At 39.2% G+C, this 19,669-nt stretch overlaps 2 protein-coding genes across 3 annotated transcripts; both read left to right on the forward strand.

Annotated features, from left to right (window-relative positions):
- Positions 1 to 6,139: 6,139 nt before the first annotated feature.
- LOC138906056 (uncharacterized) lies at positions 6,140 to 8,945 on the forward strand. Its single transcript, XM_070194576.1, has 4 exons — positions 6,140 to 6,548; positions 7,111 to 7,605; positions 8,367 to 8,604; positions 8,654 to 8,945. The coding sequence occupies exons 1-4, from the start codon at positions 6,140 to 6,142 to the stop codon at positions 8,943 to 8,945; spliced, it is 1,434 nt and encodes a 477-aa protein (XP_070050677.1).
- Positions 8,946 to 13,462: 4,517 nt separating this feature from the next.
- On the forward strand, positions 13,463 to 19,061 carry LOC104089285 (calmodulin calcium-dependent NAD kinase-like). Of its 2 annotated transcripts, none has more exons than XM_009594137.4 (8): positions 13,463 to 13,951; positions 14,752 to 14,975; positions 15,099 to 15,163; positions 16,664 to 16,885; positions 17,026 to 17,152; positions 17,702 to 18,021; positions 18,328 to 18,472; positions 18,546 to 19,061. In XM_009594137.4, the coding sequence occupies exons 1-8, from the start codon at positions 13,726 to 13,728 to the stop codon at positions 18,783 to 18,785; spliced, it is 1,569 nt and encodes a 522-aa protein (XP_009592432.1). In that variant the 5' UTR covers positions 13,463 to 13,725; the 3' UTR covers positions 18,786 to 19,061. The 2 variants fall into 2 exon arrangements, with proteins under 2 accessions (XP_009592432.1, XP_009592434.1); XM_009594139.4 differs by having other exon boundaries at positions 13,465 to 13,947.
- The last annotated feature ends 608 nt before the right edge of the window (positions 19,062 to 19,669 follow it).

The following is a 19,669-nucleotide window of genomic DNA, read 5'->3' on the forward strand; positions in this document are numbered from 1 at the left end:
GAGGGAGTAATGTTTCACAAATCGCTGATAGAAGTTGCATAGGCCAAGGAACTACCTCAATGCATGTATATCCTTAGGCGGTGGCCAATCTATGATGGCCTGAATCTTCTGTTGTTCCATCTTGATCTGCCCTTCCTCGATGACATGTCCGAGGAAGTCAATTTGTTTCTGAGCAAAGGAGAACTTGGATAACTTCACATATAATTCGTGCTCCCACAATCGGGCTAGGACCTTTCGCAAGTGCTCCAGGTGTTCTTCCAATGTCTGGCTATATACCACAATGTCATCCAAGTATACCACCATGAATTCATCAATGTATTCTCGGAAGACTTGGTTCATGAGGGTGCAAAATGTGGCTGGCGCATTAGTCAAGCCGAAGGGCATAACCAAGAATTCGTACAACCCATATCTTGTCACGCAGGTCATCTTGTGTTCATCACCCTCTACAATCCAAACTTGCCAATAACCTGTCCTCAGGTCTATTTTGGTGAACACTGTCTCACCACCCAGTCTGTCGAACAAGTCTGCCATTAGCGGAATAGGGTACTTGTTCTTCATGGTGATTTTGTTTAGTGACCGATAATCCACACAGATTCATAAACTTCCATCATGTTTCTTTTGGAATAGCACATGGGACCCATATGGGAACTTGGAGGGTACGATGATCCCTGTGTCTAGAATTTTCTTCAATTGTCTTCGAAGCTCGGTGAGTTTGGGTTGTGACATTCTATATGGCGCCCAGGCAGGTGGCTTCGCACCTGGCACCAACTCAATCTCATGGTCCACATTGCACCTATGTGGCTTTGGCATGTGTTGTGGTATGATATCTTCAAATTCTAGTAACAGCTCCTTCACAGGTGCAGGAATGGGACCCGAGGAGCATTCTATATCTTCAATGCAGAGGGTAGCCAGGAACATGGGTTCATGTCTTTTGACCCCCTTATTCAACTGCAAGGCCGAGATGTTCTCGGCGGCCAGCTTCATGGGCATGCACGGAATAATGTAGGGCTTGGCCCCATTTGTTCCCATCATCAGTAGCATGTCTACATACTGTACGGGCATGACGTTGGTTTGTCTCAAGAATTCCAACCCCACTATCAACTCGAAGTCATCTATGATCACCACACGCAGGTTGAATTTTCCTTCATAAGGGCCAAGCTTCACTGGTACTTCTTTGGCTATTCCACCCACTGGCTGAGGAGGTGAGTTGATAGCCTTGACACGAACTCTGCCCTTTCCTACAACTAGGCCAAGGCGCTCCACCTGAGTTGAGGCTAAGTAGTTGTGGGTAGCACCCGTGTCTATCATCACCCGAATGGGCTTGCCATTTATCTTCATGTCAATGAACATTAAGGTCCTTTCTTGATTAAGAGGAGTCCTCTCATTTGCCTTCTTTTTCCCTTTCTTCGCAATTCGGTAGGGGTCCTTCTTCTTACGGATACCAGCACTGGTTCCCGCTAAGGACTCAGAAATAGAGCCAACAATTGCATTGAATGCACCTATTGGTTCAATCTAGTCCGCATCATCTACGTCGCCATCCGTCCCATCATCAAAAGCATGATGGGCGTTCATCTGTGCATGTGGGCATTCATTATTCCAATGTGGTCCGCTGCAATGACGGCATCCTGAGGGGGGTTTCCTCCCCCGATCGTTGTTGTTAGATGCAGTGCTAGTACTTTCTGAGGAGGGAGCCTTAGATTTGATTGCACTCCGGTCTCCTCCACTTCTGCTAGGGCCACCAGTGTTCGGGTGACCCCCTTTGTATCCTCCTCGGACACGTTGTTGAGGCCTGTCCTTCCGAGCTTCCATTTCATAATCCCCAAAGCACTCAGCTGCTTGGATCGCCTTAGGTAACGCGTCTACCCTTTGTCTTTGAAACTCCATGCATGCATAATGTTTCAACCCTTCCAGGAAGGTGAAGAGTTTGTCTTTGTCCCCCATGTCACGGATGTTCAGCATGGGTGCAGAGAATTCTCGCACGTAATCCCGCACTGATTTAGTTTGGCGGAGCTTCCGTAGCTTTCTCCTTGCATTATACTCAACATTTTCAGGGAAGAACTATAAGCGTATGGCTGCCTTCAGTTCTTCACATGTCTCGAGGGTATTTTCACCGACCTTGATGGCTTCGAATTTCACTCGCCACCAGAGTTTGGCATCGCCCTGAAGATACATGGCAGCAGTTGCTACCTTCTTAGCTTCTTCTAGTCCCCTACGACATCGAAGTATTGTTCGATATTGAAAATGAAGTTTTCCACTTCTTTGGCATTCTGAGACCCACTGTATGGATTTGGCTCAAGAATTTTCAGTTTTCGTGCCACATGGGCGAGGTTCACAACACCCCCGATTTGGTTTCTGCCTCCTCAAAGCACGCCTTGTAAAGCAGCATTGACAACGTTGAGCTGGCATGTCAATTTGTCTATCGTTTATTGCATGACAGTCACCCTGTCTGCCTCTTGAGCCCTGTGGGCTAAATCCTCGGCACGCACCTATTGGAGGACCTCGAATTTACCAAATATTTCGGCTGACTCTGTGGCTGCCATTAACCGATCTCCCTCAGAGTCACGATTGATATTTTCTATGCCAACTTCAGCCTGGAGCAGTCTGCGGTCCAGGTCGTCTAACCTTTGCACTAGGCTGGTCTTTAGGTCAGACACCATTTCCATGATGGGCTGTAATACGTCAACCGTCTCTTCAAGGATCGCGATGTGATCCCCATGATTCACCATGGTCAGAAATGGTGGTAATTACAATGTAATCCCTCGTTCGATGTCGAGCCTAGGCTCTGATACCAACTATTACACGACGTCTTCCTGAGATTCTTTAGAAGGGTGACTTAAGGCTAAGCAATTGATGTCAGTGTGATTGTTGTCCGCCAACTGAGGTCCCCTCCGTATGCTAAAATAGATTGTCAGTGCCGTACAGGAAAACCAATGTCATGAGCAAATGAGAGCAGAAAAGAGAACTGAGAATGAAAGAAAGCTTGATTGCATTAATGAAAGCTATTACAGAAAATCAACTCGGTGTCGGAGGGAGAGGCACTAGTACAAATAATTGTTTGCTTGCTAGAAAGTTTGATTGCTTGATCCCCCTTCATAATGCTTAAAAAAAATAAACCAAAGTTACATAACTTGACCTAAATAAGCTGTAGAAGCACACTTAAAGAAAATGCAGTAAAACTACTCTGTCTTACAATGAAAAGGACTTAGTCTATATTTACAATGTAGAAGCACACTCTATATTTACAATGAAAAGGACTTAGTCTTCTACAAGGTACAAACGGGTCCATTGGCAGCAACTTTGTCTTTAGCATTAGGGTCTGCGCACGTGGCATTGTCTGCGCGTGCGGCGTTGTTGGCGTCTGCCTATGGCTGGGCGCTGGCGATGGCTAGTAGCGGGCGATAGAGGCACATGCACGCTTGTCACTTGGAGCAGCCGAGACCACGGGGCCGACCGTAGCGCTAGGCGTTAGGAGGCTTGCCAGGACGCCACGGGGCGCGTCCAAGGGGTCATGAGGCATGGCTGGAAAGCCACCCATGACAATACATATGGAATAGTACTAGTATGTAAAGGTAACTGTCCTCCTTCAAAATAGAATGACCACAAAAAAGGGAAAACCATGGAAACAACAAGTCACAATCAATGATATCCAATTTCCAAGTTAAAACATATTAATTTCCAAAATACGAAGATAATATTATTTTTGGTTGGGTGATCTTTAGCACCGATATACCACTGTTCACAATACCAATATTCACAATACCAAAACCACCGTTCACAGTACCAATATTCACAATACCAATACCACCGTACTTTTAGCACGTAGTCCGATCACGACCCGATCGGCTAGACCATCTCATTAGAGACACCACCACAATCACTATCAATACCAATACCACCGTAATTTTAGCACGGAGTCCGATCACGACCCGATCGGCTAGACCGTCTAATCCGAGACATCAACCACAATCACAATTTCAATTGCAATTTACAGCATAATCACCACCATATATGCGGCACGGTGTCCGATCACGACCCGATCGGCTAGGTCATCTCACCACAATGCCGTGTGGATCGACATCATCCTTTTCTATCAAAAAATCTCATCCCAATTAAGGGGAATAATATTATCACATCAATCTCATCCCAAATAAGGGGAATAATTTTATCACATCAATCTCATCCCAAATAAGGGGAATGATCACAATCCACTCCTACACCGGCATGTGTAGTTTCGGGGTTAGGATATTTTAACCTACCCTTCCTCGGTGACTATCGATACTCCCAAAAATATTTTTGATTTGCATGCAAAGGAAACAACAATACAAATGCATTTACCTCATAACATTTCATACCGTTTATAGCCTCATTGGTACTTTCAACCACTTACAACATCATTATTTTATTGGCTCTCTTGTCAATACATATAATTCATCATTCATGGCATAATGGCCGTATTTCATATTCCACACTTTCCTTTCTTCCTTTTCATTTATCATCATCATAAATATCAAAAAATAGAATACTCCGGTAATCACAACTTTAGGTTCATTAGTAATGAAGACTTTAAACACAATGGATTTCTTTTCAAAACAAATGGAGTAAAATGATTGGCAATCGAATCACAAGTTAAAATCATAAACAAGTAACACACCATTTCTTCTTGAAATATATTTCCCCAAAAAGGACGATACACAATTTAAACTCATGAATATATAAGAACGCAAAACACATCGAAACTACTTACAAAGCATAGCATTAGTTAAAACAGTCACATATGGGCATCACATGAGTTAATAAGTTTTTAGGCAATTCTATTTTCAAAGTCAATTTTGGTACAGTTGAATCAAAAAATCATTTCGCTAATCACAACTTCAAGAAAATAACTAAAAACAATGTTTGTTCCAAACAATTCTAGAAAGTTTTGGATAAACGCTTCGCAACACTTTTTCTACAAGTTTTGGGGAAAAATGCAAAAGAGAAATGTCAATCTCAACATCAAGGAAGGGGTGGAGTCGTACCCTCTAAGAAAATATCGGTTTTTCAGTTTAACCAAAAACCAAAGTTGCAAAACCGATCACTGAACCGAACACCGAATTATAAAAAACATAAACTGCAAACCGACCGAATAAGCTGAAAAATCGAAATCGAATAAACTGAAGTTTATGGTTCGGTCATTTTTTTCGTTTCGATCGATATTATGCACACCCCTACTCCAAAATAACATACTAATGGAGTTAACGCTTCTGGTAAAATGAATTGAGGCAGTAAAGTTGTCCTCAAAGCCACTTGTAGGGTTTGTGGCCCAAAATCGTTTGCAGAATGTGGCACACCCTACAAAGCGAACAGATGAAGGTTTTGATCATGAACCGTAAAAGCTAGATACAATCCCGATGAACCGTAAAAGTTAGGGAAGCTCCCTTCAGAATCTACGACAAGGCAACCACGTGAAGTACAAGCAACCATCACCAGTGCACATCTCCATAAGAAGGGCGAGCAGCAATTATATCACTGTAGAAGATGAATTTGTCGCTTATAACAAGCCTTCTATCTTTGATCGACTAGGAAAATCAACTGTGAGGACTTCCGTATTTGAGAGATTGGGTCCATTAAAGAAAGGGAATAAGTTCTAGAGAAATTATCGAAATACAAGAACACCCGCTTCGCCCAAAATTCAGAAGATCTTTAAGGATTTCCAAAGTCCGGTTCCTTCTAGAATGACATGACAAACAAAAGTCATGGTTTTGTGTGATAAGATACTAAAGGTGAAGCCATACACTATGGTCTACAATAAAGAATGTGATGAAGATAAAGAAAGTGTGGGTTCTTCGTCACTGCACAAGGCGAGCATGGTGTTTCGTCTCTAATGGAGGATGACGAGAAATTGGAGGATATTTCACCGTGTTATCACATATCCTTCAATGATGGGGACCCTAAAAAATATGAAGATGCGAAAGATGCTCCCCCGGAACTTGAAGAAGGTGTGAAGGAAATGATTGATGCCTTAAAAGAAGTGAACCTTGGTACGGATGAAGAACCAAGGCCCACATACCTAAGTGCTTTACTAGAAATCGATGAAGAAAACACTTATATCGAGTTACTCTAGGAGTTCAAGGATGTCTTTGCTTGAAGTTAAAAAGAGATGCCTGGCTTGGACCCTAAAGTAGCAATTCATCACCTTGCAGTCAAGAATGGCGCTCGTCCAGTTAAGCAAGCCCAAAGGCGCTTTAGGTCGGACTTGGTTCCCTTGATCGAAAGTGAAGTTAACAAACTCATTGAAACTGGCTTTATTCGCGAAGTTAAATACCCAACATGGGACTCAAGTATTATCCCTGCAAGGAAGAAGAATGGCCAGATTTGGGTGTGCGTTGACTTCAGAGATCTCAACAATGTGTGTCCCAAAGATGAATTCTTGTTTCCTATTCCAGAGCTAATGATTGATGCTACTACTGGGTACGAGGCAATGTCATTTATGGACGGTTCATCGGGCTATAACCAAATTCGCATGGCGCCAAAAGATGAAGAGCTTACTGCATTCCATACCCCCAAGGGTATTTATTTCTACAAGGTAATGCCTTTTGGCTTGAAGAACGCTGGTGCTACTTACAAAAGGGCTATGCAGAATATTTTTGATGATCTTCTCCACAAGAATGTCGAATGCTATGTTGACGACTTGGTGGTAAAATCAAGAGAGAAGAGCGACCACTTGAAAGACTTGAGAATGGTGTTTGAGTTGCTCCGGAGGTGCCAACTTAGGATGAATCCATTGAAATGTGCCTTTGGAGTAACTTCTGGAAAGTTCCTTGGTTTCATTGTCTGACATCGAGGGATAGAAATTGATCAAGCCAAAGTGGTTGCCATTTTGAAAATGCCTGAGCCTCACGATATTCATGAATTGAAAAAGTATGCAAGGAAAGCTAGCATACCTTAGGAGATTCATCTCAAACCTAGATGGGAGGTGCCAACCATTCAATCGCCTTATGAAGAAATGCGTTCCTTTCAAATGGGACCAAGCTTGTAGCAATGCCTTTGAAAGCATCAAAACTTACTTGATGAAGCCTCTAGTTTTGGCAGCCCCTATACCTGGAAAGTCATTGATACTATATATTTCAGCACAAGAAAGGTCTGTTGGAGCGCTGTTGGCCCAAAAAGATAGTGAAGGGAAAGAAAACTCCCTTTACTACTTGAGCAGGATGATGACACCAAATGAGTTGAATTATTCGCCAATCAAAAAGTTATGTTTGGAACTAGTCTTCTCAATCCAAAAGTTGAAGCACTACTTTCAAGCTCATGTCGTTCGTCTTGTTTCTAGAGCAAATCCAATCAAGTTCGTGATGTCAAAACCTATCCTTAGTGATCGATTAGCAAGATGGTACCTCCAATTTCAACAATTTGAAATTGTGTACATCCCTCAAAAGGCTATAAAAGGACAAGCATTAGCAGACTTCTTGGCAGATCACCTTATACCTGATGATTGGGAGCTAACCAACGAACTACCTAATGAGGACGCAATGGTCATTGAAGTTCAACCTCCATGGAAGATGTACTTTGATGGTTCTGCATATGGTGGAGGAGTTGGTACCGACGTAGTATTTGTCACTTCTCAAGGTGACGTTCTGCCTACTCTTTTACATTGACGCAAGCCTGCTCTAACAACGTTGCTGAGTATGAAGCATTAATACTTGGGCTTGAAATGGTTGTCGAAATGAAGCAGTTGCAATTACAAGTCTTTGGTGACTCTTAGTTGGTGATCAACCAGCTTTTAGGTAGTTACGAGGTCAAAAATCTGAACTACGCCCATATCATGATTATGCTAAAACATTAATGGGGTGGGTCAGTGACGTGACTATTCAATATGTGCCAAGGAAAGAAAACAAGAAGGTTAATGCTTTAGATTCCCTAGCTTCATCGTTAACCCTAACTGATCAAGCGCAAGTTACTATCTGCCAATGAGGGTGAAGGTGAAGAAAATGAACTCGAGCATCTTGTGGCCGTTTCTGAAGCTGATAAAGAAGAATGATGACAACCCATTATCGACTACTTAAGCTATGGGATACTTCCAGAAACTCCGAGGAGAAAGACTGAAATTCGTCGTCGTGCACCTCGCTTCCTTTACTATAAAGATACTATATACAGACGGTCATTCGAGGGAGTACTCTTACGATGCTTAGGGAAAGATTAAGCACTCCAAGCTTTGTAAGAAGCACATTTTGGGGTATGTGGGTCATACCAGTCTGGACCAAAGCTCCACTTCTATATAAAAAGGATGGGATATTATTGGCCAACGATGGTAAAAGATTGCTTGGACTACACTCGATGATGCAAGTCTTGCCAATTCCATGAGAATTTTATTCATTGGCCTCCTGAAGTGTTGCACCCGACTGTTGCATCCTGGCTGTTTGACGCTTGGGGATTGGATATTATTGGACTACTGTCAAAGTCCTCTGGTGGGCACCTATACATCTTGGCTGCAAGTGACTACTTCTCAAAATGGGCTGAAGTTGTTGCTCTTAATGAGGTAAAGAAGGAAAATATTGCAAGTTTCATCCGAGTAAACATAATCTATCGCTTTGGAATTCCTCATTACATAATAATGGGTAATGGAAAGTCATTCGACTAGGTTGATAAACAAGATTTGTGATCTCTTTGGTTTCAGGCAACGTAACTGTTCTATATACAATGTTGCCGCCAATGGTCTAGCTGAGGCATTAAACAAGACTTTGTGCAACTTGTTAAAGAAAGTTTTCTCCAAATCCAAACGAGATTGGCATGACCGTATGGAAGAAGCTTTGTGGTCATACAGGACAACTCATCGCACAACAACACAAGCGACCCCTTATTCACTTATCTATGGAGTCGAAGCCATTTTGCCACTTGAGCGTCAAATACCTTCATTACGATTAGCTATTCAAGAAGGGATCACTGATGAAGAAAATGCTCGACTTTGACTAGAAGAGTTAGAGGCTCTTGATGAGAAAAGGTTGAAAGCTCAACAGAGTCTTGAATGTTACCAAGCTCGATTATCTCGTGCTTTCAATAAAAGAGTTCACCCAAGATCCTTTTAAGTAGGAGATCAAGTCCTTGTTGTACGAAGACCCATTATTACTTCCCATAAACCTGTAGGGAAGTTCACTTCAAAATGGTATGGGCCATATGTCGTATAATATGCTTACTCAAGTGGGGCTTACAAGCTGGTTGATGCAGACGACATGAGAATCGACCCTATCAATGGCAAGTTTTTGAAAAAGTATTATCCTTAAAGTTGCAACGCTCCTTGATGCATGAGACTAAACTGCATGCTCCTATACTCCTGGCCCGCATGAGTCTAAACTGTGTACGGTCCACCACCAATAAAAAAAAAGAGCCTGCTAGGTTAAAAACCTCGAAAAAGGCGGCCTAGGCAAAAGTTAGGACATAAATAAAAATACAAAAATGTCTTCTAGGTTGAAAACCTTGAAAGAGGCGGCCTAGTCAAAAGTTACGATATAAATAAAAAATAAAAACTCACTCATTCTGAACTACGGTATGACTTGATCCTCTTCACCGAGGTATGTAGGCAGCTTAGAGTTTCATTCTAAGTTCAGTCACATAAGTTCAAAAGATACATATTGCCCCAATCGTTGTCCAAATGAATTATAATGGAAGCAATTCACTCAACCAACACTTAAAAATCAGGCTGAAATATTATTCTTCTGTTGAACTTTAGATCTCATATGACTTATATAGGGCAATCCTCCATGGTATATTTGTGTCTTCAGTGGTACGATTATAGTCTTTTAGGAGGCTACCAAGTATTTGCACTGAAGTTCAGGGATTTACTATGTCTTCATGTTCGCCATATCTTTAAATCCACTAATCTTCAAGTTTGCTGCTATTTAAGTTGAAATATTTAAACCTTCTAAGTTGAAGTCTCCAAATTGAAATCTTCAAAGTGTATCGGTCTTCAAGTTGAAGTCTTCATGTTCTCCTCTCTTCAAGTTCGCCGCTCTTCAAGTTGAAATATTTAAGCCCTCCAAGTCTCCAAGTTGAAGTCTTCAAGTTTGTCGGTCTTCAAGTTGAAGTCTTCAAATTCGCTAGTATTAAAGTTGAATTGTTTAAGCCCTCCAAACCTTCAAGTTGAAGTCTTCAAGTCTGCTAGTTTTTCAAGTTGAATTTTTAAAGTCCACCACTCTTCAAGTTAAAGTCTGCAAAGTCCGCCAAATCTTCAAAGTTTCCAAATGTTCAAGTCAATGTCATCAAGTCCACAAAGTCTTCGAGTTGAAGCTTTATAATTTTCCAATCTTAAGATGGACATTTAAGTCCCTTTGCACCTTAAGTTGGCCTCTTCATGGGTTCGTCCTTAAAAAACTATAATTTTTCAATCTTAAGGTGGACATTTAATTCCCTTTGCACCTTAAGTTGGACTCTTCGTGGGTTTGTCCATAAAAAAAACTATAACTTTCCAATCTTAAGGTGGGCATATAAGTCCCTTTGCACCTTAAGCTGGCCTTTTCATGGGTTTGTCCTTAAAAGGAACTATACTTTCCAATCTTAAGGTGGACATATAAGTCTCTCTGATATCCGGGCCACCTTGAAAGTAATCTCTCTGATATTCGGGTCGTGATGAGTATCCATCCCTTCACACCTTGAGAGTAATCTCTCTGATAGTCGGGCCACCTTGAGAGTAATCTTTCTGATAATCGGGTCACCTTGAGAGTAATCTCTCCGGTAGTCGGGCCACATTGAGAGTAATCTCTCCGATAATCGGTCACCTTGAGAGTAATCTCTCCAACAGTCGGGTCACCTTGAGAGTAATCTCTCCGATAGTCGGGCCACTTTGAGAGTAGTCTCTCCGATAGTCGAATCATTTTGAGAGTAATCTCTCTGATAGTCGGACCACATTGAGAGTAATCTCTCTGATAGTTGGGCCACCTTGAGAGTAATCTTTCCGATAGTCAGGTCGTCTTGAGAGTAATATCTCCGATAGTCGGGCCACATTGAGAGTAATCTCTCTAATAGTCGGGTCACCTTGATAGTAATCTCTCTGATAGTCGGGCCACCTTGAGAGTAATCTCTCCGATAGTCGGACCACCTTCAAAGTAATCTCTCTGATATTTGAACAGGAATGAGTATCCATCCCATCACACCCTAGGATTACTCCTCCGATTTGCATGGATCTTCCGTTTAAATAAGAACTTGTCCTTGTTTATTCGACCTAAAAAAGAGGACAACAAAGAAAACACAAAGGAAAAAAAAAGAGATAGGAAAATACCTCGGCACTATGCTTCTCGCGAGTCGCAAACTCCAATTGATGCTGATTGACCGAAGACATGCGGCCATTTATAACTTTTAAAAGACTGCTACTCAAAGGTTTATTTCAATGTGGGATTGCGTGTTATAATCATCTAAAGAGATTAGACTAATAACGGGAATTGGCATTGTTAGATTCCAAATAGAACTCAAAAAGCATGGCTCTGCCAAGTTAGATTCATATGGGATCAACATATATGATTCCATCTTCTTCCATGTGGGATTCTTTTAGGAGTACACCATGCAAATTAAAATACAAATGGTGCTGATGGTAGGCAAATCAAATCTAAGAATCCAATGCTACGAGGGAAAAATGAAATCCTTGGTAATATTGGATTCAAGTTCCAAGAATCCTATGCCTACGTAACTTAGTATTATTCCTATACAAATATGAATTGCGAGAACAATTTTTATTTGATCTGGACTCCAAATTCAATGTTCTACTAATACTTCAAGCCTAGTCATTACGACAATACTTTGACAAATCTTAAACTATGGAGCATTTGTAGGCATCTAAAATTTATTGAATTTAAATCCAATAATTATTTGGATTATATTTAAAATTTAATATATATTAGTCCAAATAAATATTATGACCTAATATAATTGGATTAATTACCTAAGTCCAACAAATATTGACTGGGCTAGCCCATTTAGTTGGCTACAAATAATGAGCCCACTTCATTAGGCACAATAAGTCATCTTCCTAGAGGCCCAGTTTGGTGTCACGTGTCAAATGATGTGACACGCCAAGTCAAACAAAGAGCCGATCCTATTGACAAATCTTGAAGTATGGGGCATTTGTAAGCATCTAAAATTTATTGAATTTAAATCTAATAATTATTTGGATTATATATATATATATATATATATATATATATTTAAATCCAATAATTATTTGGATTATATTTAAAATTTAATATATATTAGTCCAAATAAATATTATGACCTAATATAATTGGATTAATTACCTAAGTCCAACAAATATTGACTGGGCTAGCCCATTTAGTTGGCTACAAATAATGAGCCCACTTCATTAGGCACAATAAGTCATCTTCCTAGAGGCCCAATTTGGTGTCACGTGTCAAATGACGTGACACGCCAAGTCAAACAAAGAGCCAATAGGATCGTACCACCAAGACAAATTAAAAGGCCAATGAAACCGTGCCACGTGTGCACGTGACATATTCTGGCCAATCAAATGCGGCCTTGTCGCACTTCATTTTGATCGGTCGAAAAAAGTTTGTTCTTATCATAACTCTTCCCTTCCACAACTATAAATAAGGGTGTTCATAACCTAGAAAAGACACCAGAAATTATAACAAGAAAGAGCTCGTGGATCAAACGCTGCAACTTCCTCCACAAGTTCAAATTTAAGCAATCAAGTTCAAGTTCAAGCTCAAGAACGAAGAACAAATCAAGTTCAAACTCAAGAACGAAGAACAAATCAAGATTTAAGGAGTACGAGTTCAAATCAAAGTTCGTGCTAGTTGAATTCAAGAACATCATTCGTGACAACAACTACAGATTCAAGATCAAGCTCAAATACCCTTGAATTTATTTACTATTGGAAAGAAGAATCAGAGGATTCATAGAGATTGTACACTCATATTATTTGAAATCAAATACTACGATTGTTGCAATATTTTTCGGTCTTGATTTTATTTTCTCGATGCAAATTTATTGTCTACAAGTAGTTCTTAGTGTTTCAATCATTTCGAGTTTGTGAATTTCTAACATTAATAAATTTAGGAAAAAATACAAAATTGGCTGAAACTAATTTCATATGTTAGCCAAAAAGTATACAAAGTATGTATATTTTAATATATAATATACATAAATACAAAAATATATTTTGTCGGCTATTATTTTGGGAGGGGCTAAAAACATACATTTCTCAAAATTTTAAACAACAATGTAGTGGTTTTTTTACGATTATTTTTCCATGCAACTAAGTTGAATTATAAATTAAACTCTCGTGACTTTGTGATTGAATTTATGTAAATTTATTTCGTTAGTCATTTTTTAAGTATAGTCTACTTTTTATCTTTCAAAAATTATTTCACTATTTTAAACAATCTTTTGGTTTATTTATTTTCCCAAAAAAAAGGTTTCATTTCAATTCCTTTTTATATTTCAAAAATTGGTGAAAGAGGACGACAATTAGAGACAAAGGGTAGATTAGTCAAAATAACTGGAATCTGCACATTGTGTATCGTTCAATTCGGAAACATTTTTCTCCTAAAAGAGATTCCTCTAATTATCCTTTTCCTTTTCTGGGATAATAATTTGATAAATTAAAAAAGATATAAATAGAAGAACTGAAGCTTATTCTAAGTTCAAGATCATCTTAGCACGTGATCGGATTACCAAAACAACCTGAACGATTAACACAAGCAATTGAAAAGCCATTTCTGCATTGTAATTGTCCCTTTTTGCATGGGAATTAATATGTTTGCTTCTTCTTCTTTTCCTCCTTCGTACTACTGTTTCAACATAAAGCCTATTTATACACAGATCCTTTTAGCATCTTGCATTGGATTAATCCTTTCAGCAGCTGTGTATTATCGGCTCAAGAATTTCCGAAACCAGAAGATCATTCCACGGATTGATGTTTCGCGTACCGGAAAGGTCCTGAAGTTTGAAAAATTTTCCCATTATGTAGGTAATTATTCTCTCCCATTTTTCTTTACTGGTTATTGTTATTGCATTTCAACTATTACTATTTTTTGGTTCATAATATTGTTATTATTTCTATGGTTTTTGTCGATGATACTGATATATTATCTTTTTCAGTCTTTTTTATTTTTCTGAGCCGAGGGTCTATCGAAAATAGTCTCTCTACTCCATCTGCTAGGGGTAAGGTCTGCATACACTCTACCCTCCCCAGACCCCTTACCTGTGGAATTTTATTGTGTTGTTGTTGTTGTATGTAGGTAATTATTCGATAGAAGTCTTGGATCCCCTTATTGGGTTTTCTAAGTTTCTCTCTTCCTTTTTTGGTTAGTGTTATTATATTTAGGATCGTATCTATTGTTGTAGATGTAATTAAGTAATTAAAAGTGTGTTTAGATGACGCAGTCACATAACTTAGCTTTGTATTAGAGCAGGTCTAAGCAAGCCTCACGTCCACCCATTGTCTACTTGAATTTTCGCGTGTTTGCCCAAGAAAAAGCAGTCAGGTCGCACATGAAAGCGTGTTAAAGACAAACTTAAGTACTTGACATGTTCTATTTCCTATATCACTTCTTTTTAGTTTGTTTCAAAATTAATGACAATTTTCGATATTTGAAAACTTTTTAACCATTAAGGTCCAAATTTACGCTTAATGGCATGCTTTTGTCGCTATATAATGTCATGAAATGTTTAAGATGACAAATTTTTGTAAGAAAGTTCTCTTTCTAACAGCTTTAAGCCTTTCGACGAGGTGATTTTAAAACTGAACATATATGTATGAATATGCAGCTAGACAAATGGGATTTGCAGATAGGAGAGAGTGTCCACATATGTGCAAGCTAGCTACTGAGTACATAATAAAATCAGAAGGGTGTGAAGAAGATATGTACAGCTACTTTTCTAATGAACCAGATGCTGATTCGCTGTTTATAAAACTTGTTGAAGAGTTTGAGAGATGCATCCTCAGTTACTTCGCTTTCCATTGGAGTCAGGCTCCATATATGATGAGCCAGGTAAATCTAGTTAATAAGAAGAAATAGATCCATACTTCAGAAATTATAACCCCAAAAAACAAAATTTTAAGTTCAAGTTGTTGTTGACGAACTTGCAATCCTTTCCTTTTGGTTATCTTTCAGGTATTGAGTGCTGATCACTTTGAGCCCAAAAAGAAGCTCCAAAACATTGTCATGGCTGCTACTAGGTATTAACTGTATTTCCTAATATTTGCTCTTTCATCCTATAGTCAGATTGATGGCCATCATTAACGATTTTCCATTTTAGGCCTTATCCAAATTTTAGCCAATTGGGAGAAATTCAAACAATTCTATTTGTAGGATCATATGGTTTAATAGGGGTTTAGGTAGAACCATACATGTTTATTGTGATAGTCTAAATGTAAATACTTAATTAGATGAGGATGTCATGAAATCGTACCTCCTTTTTTCTTGTGTCTGGAATATGTAATTATCATTCCACTACAAAATATATCAATTGTTTTGATACCTCATTTGGATTAGATGCTCCCAGTCTGAAGGATGGACAGGAGATCCTATCTAAACTAAGAAGTCCAAAGGTAAGTTGTTGGTAATTCCCCAATGTTTCCAAAACACAAGTGTCAAAGAATCTGCAACCTTGTTGACTTCCCTGGAACAGTATGTATGTCAGATGTATTATTTCTTTCATACTTCTTCATTTGAAGTGCGTAGGATTATAATTGATGAATCATAGCTTTGGTTCCTTTGCTTAGCCTTTTACTTTGCCACCAGGTGTAGCGCTAGCTCTTACAGTGAACTTGAATCCTTTGGCACTCCTCTGTGCATTCTGGTTGTCTGCCATTACTGTTACCGTCACACCTTTCATTTTATGTTCTGGATTTCTCCATGTTACCGTAGTAGCTTTGATTTTCTCCATCCTTTACTTTTCACACTATTCTAGAGCTGGTATTAAATGATCGACTTAAGTGTGTTATGAGTTCTAAACGTGTCAATAGAATGTCCAATCCGGTTTTTCAGTTTCCTGTCCATGCTTACAATCAAGCCTTCCGCATTTCTCGATACTAGTGATGGGATAACTTTTATGATAGATTGATCAACTAGATTTTTGGTTTGTATATCAACCAATTGAGCAATTTCTATCTGGTCGACAAATCTTATGATGTGATACGTGCTTTACTGCAACAGAACTCCAAGCAGTCTAAGCTAAAGTCATTTTATATAGTAAAGAAGATGTTGAATGTTTTATTTTTATTTTTTTGATAGTTTAAGCGAACTTCTGAGGTTACAATACGGGGAATTCACCTCCACATGAAAACGGAGATTTCAAATAGAAGGTTGTTATGCCAAATATCTTTATTGGTAATTGGTAATTCCCTATGATTTCTAGTCAATTGAAAACAGATTTCGTATAGACAAGTCCAGATGTGTTTGGTGTCCATCTGCCTCGTCCATGACCCTAACTTTATTGTTATTATGGTAAGGTATGATGCTGGTCAGCTTTCGGATAATATTCCACATATTGACATTTATGAATTCCTTAGCTAAGATATTATACAATTTTATGTAATCCCTAGGTGGTCTGAAAGTACTTCAAATCAGTACTAGATTAGCATCGTGGCTTCCAATCAAATCATACCGTTCTTTACTTTTGCTGAACTTGGTACATAGTACTAATTATTCATCTTGTTCTTTTGTGTGTTATAAAGGGAACAAAGATTTGAAAGGGTGACAAAGAATCTGAAGGTTGCAAGAGTTCTTACTACCTTAGTTGAGGAGATGAAAGCGATAGGACTTGTTTCTTCAGATGATTCAAAGTGCACAGATGTGATGGTCCCTATGGCTCACAAAGATAGAAGCCCTGTCCTCCTCTTTATGGGTGGTGGTATGGGTGCGGGGAAAAGCACCGTGCTCAAGGACATTCTCAAAGAGTAAGAACGTCGTTATTTGCGAGTGTACATACACACACACACACGTGTATGTAAGATTCTAATGAGGTTTTCTTTCAATGGAGGTGATAAATCATTATGTGAAAGATACTAATGCAGTGACTGCCAAAATTTGCATGCAGACCATTCTGGATTGGAGCTGCAGCTAATGTTGTTGTGATAGAAGCAGATGCCTTCAAAGAATCAGATGTTATTTACAAAGCTCTTAGCTCTAGGGGACATCATGACATGCTTCAAACTGCTGAACTGGTTATTATATGCTTCTTAACCCCCACCCCCACCTTCCCATTACCCCAAAACCCTTTGAAAAGTTACGCATAAAGAGTTGCATCTCTGTGCTAATCCGAGGTTCTAATGCCCGGTCTACCTGTTGAATGTGGCATAGGGAGAGAAAATCATGTGAATTCATCCAAATGCTATATCTGCTGCAGAGCATTCACTAGTTGATTTGAAGAAAAATCTTGTCTCGTAGGTAACTAGCTAGGCCGGCAGCTAGGTCCAAGTGGTATACTACTGCTATGGTGCCGATATATTCAGTACATTAGCGCAGTTATCAAACATGCAGGCTGACCATCTACATAATTCCACATTGAGAAGAAAGATGTGTACCTCCTGCAAACTATTCTATAAATTATTATGAGTAAAGGAGTCTTTTAATAAGATGGCTAACAATTACTGGAGACCAATTCTAAATAATATTTCATCTAAAACATTTGGAGGACTTAGGTCCTTTTTTATAATATTTGTGTTCTTGAATTCTTTTGGTTATTTAAGAAGTAAATTTCATGCAATTTGCAGGTACATCAGTCATCAACAGATGCAGCATCATCCCTGCTTGTAACAGCACTCAATGAAGGAAGGGATGTGATCATGGATGGCACGCTGTCATGGATACCCTTTGTAGTGCAGACAATAACCATGGCTAGAAATGTTCACCGGCGCCGCTACCGCATGGGGCCGGGTTACAAAGTAGAGGACGATGGAAGTGCGATTGAAAACTACTGGGAACAGATTGATGAAGAACAAGAAACTGATGGAACTAGAAAGAGAAGACCTTATAGAATAGAATTGGTTGGAGTTGTCTGTGATGCTTATTTAGCCGTCGTTAGAGGCATAAGGTAAGCAAAAGATCTAACTAATGCGTGAATCATTGTCAAAAAGCGCCGAAAGAACGCTAGGTAATTTCTTCCCATATGCATAATTAAGTTTTGATGGGAAGAGTTACTAGGTACCTGTCTTGTGGTAGTAAGCATATTCGGCGCGCACAGGCTGACCCGGATAACACAATTATCCGCTAAAAGAAAAATGGAACAGTGGTCAAGAAAACTTACGTGGTGCTGTTGATATGAAAATGGAGAAGAATTACTATTAACAGACAAATCTGCTCATTCTCCTAGCACTAAGTTTGTTTCTATTGTTTACAGGAGAGCTATCATGTGTAGGAGAGCTGTTCGGGTAAACTCACAACTTAAATCACACAAGAGATTTGCTAGAGCATTCAATACATACTGTCAGCTAGTGGATAATGCAAGGTTATATTCCACTAATACTTTGGAAGGCCCCCCTAAGGTACAACTAATAAGTTTTCATCACATCTGCTCTATAATTTGTTGCATATGTACTAACAAGGAGTATTCAAAAGTTGATAGGATGGAAGGATAGAGACAAGACATTGTTGGTGGAGCCTGATGAGATAGATGTAGTGGAAGTTGTAGGGAGGTTGAACGAAGGAGCTGACTCCATATATGAACTTTACAAGAACCCTCATCCAGCTTATCAATCTGGCTCAGTTTGGAAAGATATTGTCATGTCACCTTCTAGATTGAACATTCAGAAGGAACTCAAGTATTCTATTCAAAAAGTTGAAAGAATGAAACCCTGAGTTAATAATGATTCTTCAAAGCCGGAGTTACATGAATCTTCAGATGTGTCACCATTGATATCGACACATCTGAGATCGCCAAATGCTCGGGAGTTCCTCTATTCAATCCTTTTCCTTCTTCTTGTTGCGTACACATCCTCAGTTTCCTTTTTTTTTTTAATTGGTTAAACCATCCAGTTTTGACGGTCTCATTGAGTTGTAGGTTTGATATATGTAAGAGACGAATATTTGTGTCTTTATTTGTTTATGTGTACCACGTCCCCAATAGTTAATGTATGTTACAGTAATTGAAAAAAAAAACAAGAAGAGTTCTGGAAACGGAAAATGGGTTTGCACTATTATTTACATTTCAGACAATGGATATGTTTCGACGACATGTTGGAAAAGAACTAAGTGAAAATTTCACTTAGAAATACCGAGGCAAGGAGTTCACGCCAATATGAAGGTTAGCTATTTACGAGGAGCAAGTCGATAGAGGTGTATATTTGGAAAACGTTTAAACATTTTGCGCCCAAAACGGGATGAGACGTGGCCGCCACTCGCACCCGACACCGATGGAACTTTTATGACATAATAGTTACCCGATTCATGCCCATATGCCACAATCCATTTAATTAACAATAATATTAAATGATCCGAGTGAAGCACATACCATTCGATTTTAAGTTCAACATACTTAGAAATCAAGAAAATAAAATAAAAGTAATCATTAGGTGCATGACGGGTATTTTCGTGCGGTGCGGATGAGTGATATATGCACGACAGGTATTTCTGTTCTATTTTATATGATATCTTGTATACATTTCTTTTATTATGTGAATTTGTGGATATGGCTTATGTTGTCTCTTGGATATTGATTCTTCCTCATGGACTTGATTTATGGA

This window comes from Nicotiana tomentosiformis, chromosome 2, assembly GCF_000390325.3.
Source record: "Nicotiana tomentosiformis chromosome 2, ASM39032v3, whole genome shotgun sequence".
Taxonomy (NCBI): Eukaryota; Viridiplantae; Streptophyta; class Magnoliopsida; order Solanales; family Solanaceae; genus Nicotiana; species Nicotiana tomentosiformis.

Excerpts from the sequence above, each read along its gene's own strand:
- LOC138906056 (XM_070194576.1), top strand. The coding sequence starts at position 6,140 with ATGCCTGGCTTGGACCCTAAAGTAGCAATTCATCACCTTGCAGTCAAG. Across the intron at positions 7,606-8,366 it reads AGTATTTGTCACTTCTCAAG|TGTTGCACCCGACTGTTGCA; the intron begins GTGACGTTCTGC and ends GGCCTCCTGAAG. Across the intron at positions 8,605-8,653 it reads ATAATAATGGGTAATGGAAA|GCAACGTAACTGTTCTATAT; the intron begins GTCATTCGACTA and ends CTTTGGTTTCAG.
- LOC104089285 (XM_009594137.4), top strand. The coding sequence starts at position 13,726 with ATGGGAATTAATATGTTTGCTTCTTCTTCTTTTCCTCCTTCGTACTAC. Across the intron at positions 16,886-17,025 it reads CTCAAGGACATTCTCAAAGA|ACCATTCTGGATTGGAGCTG; the intron begins GTAAGAACGTCG and ends ATTTGCATGCAG. Across the intron at positions 17,153-17,701 it reads TGCTTCAAACTGCTGAACTG|GTACATCAGTCATCAACAGA; the intron begins GTTATTATATGC and ends TGCAATTTGCAG.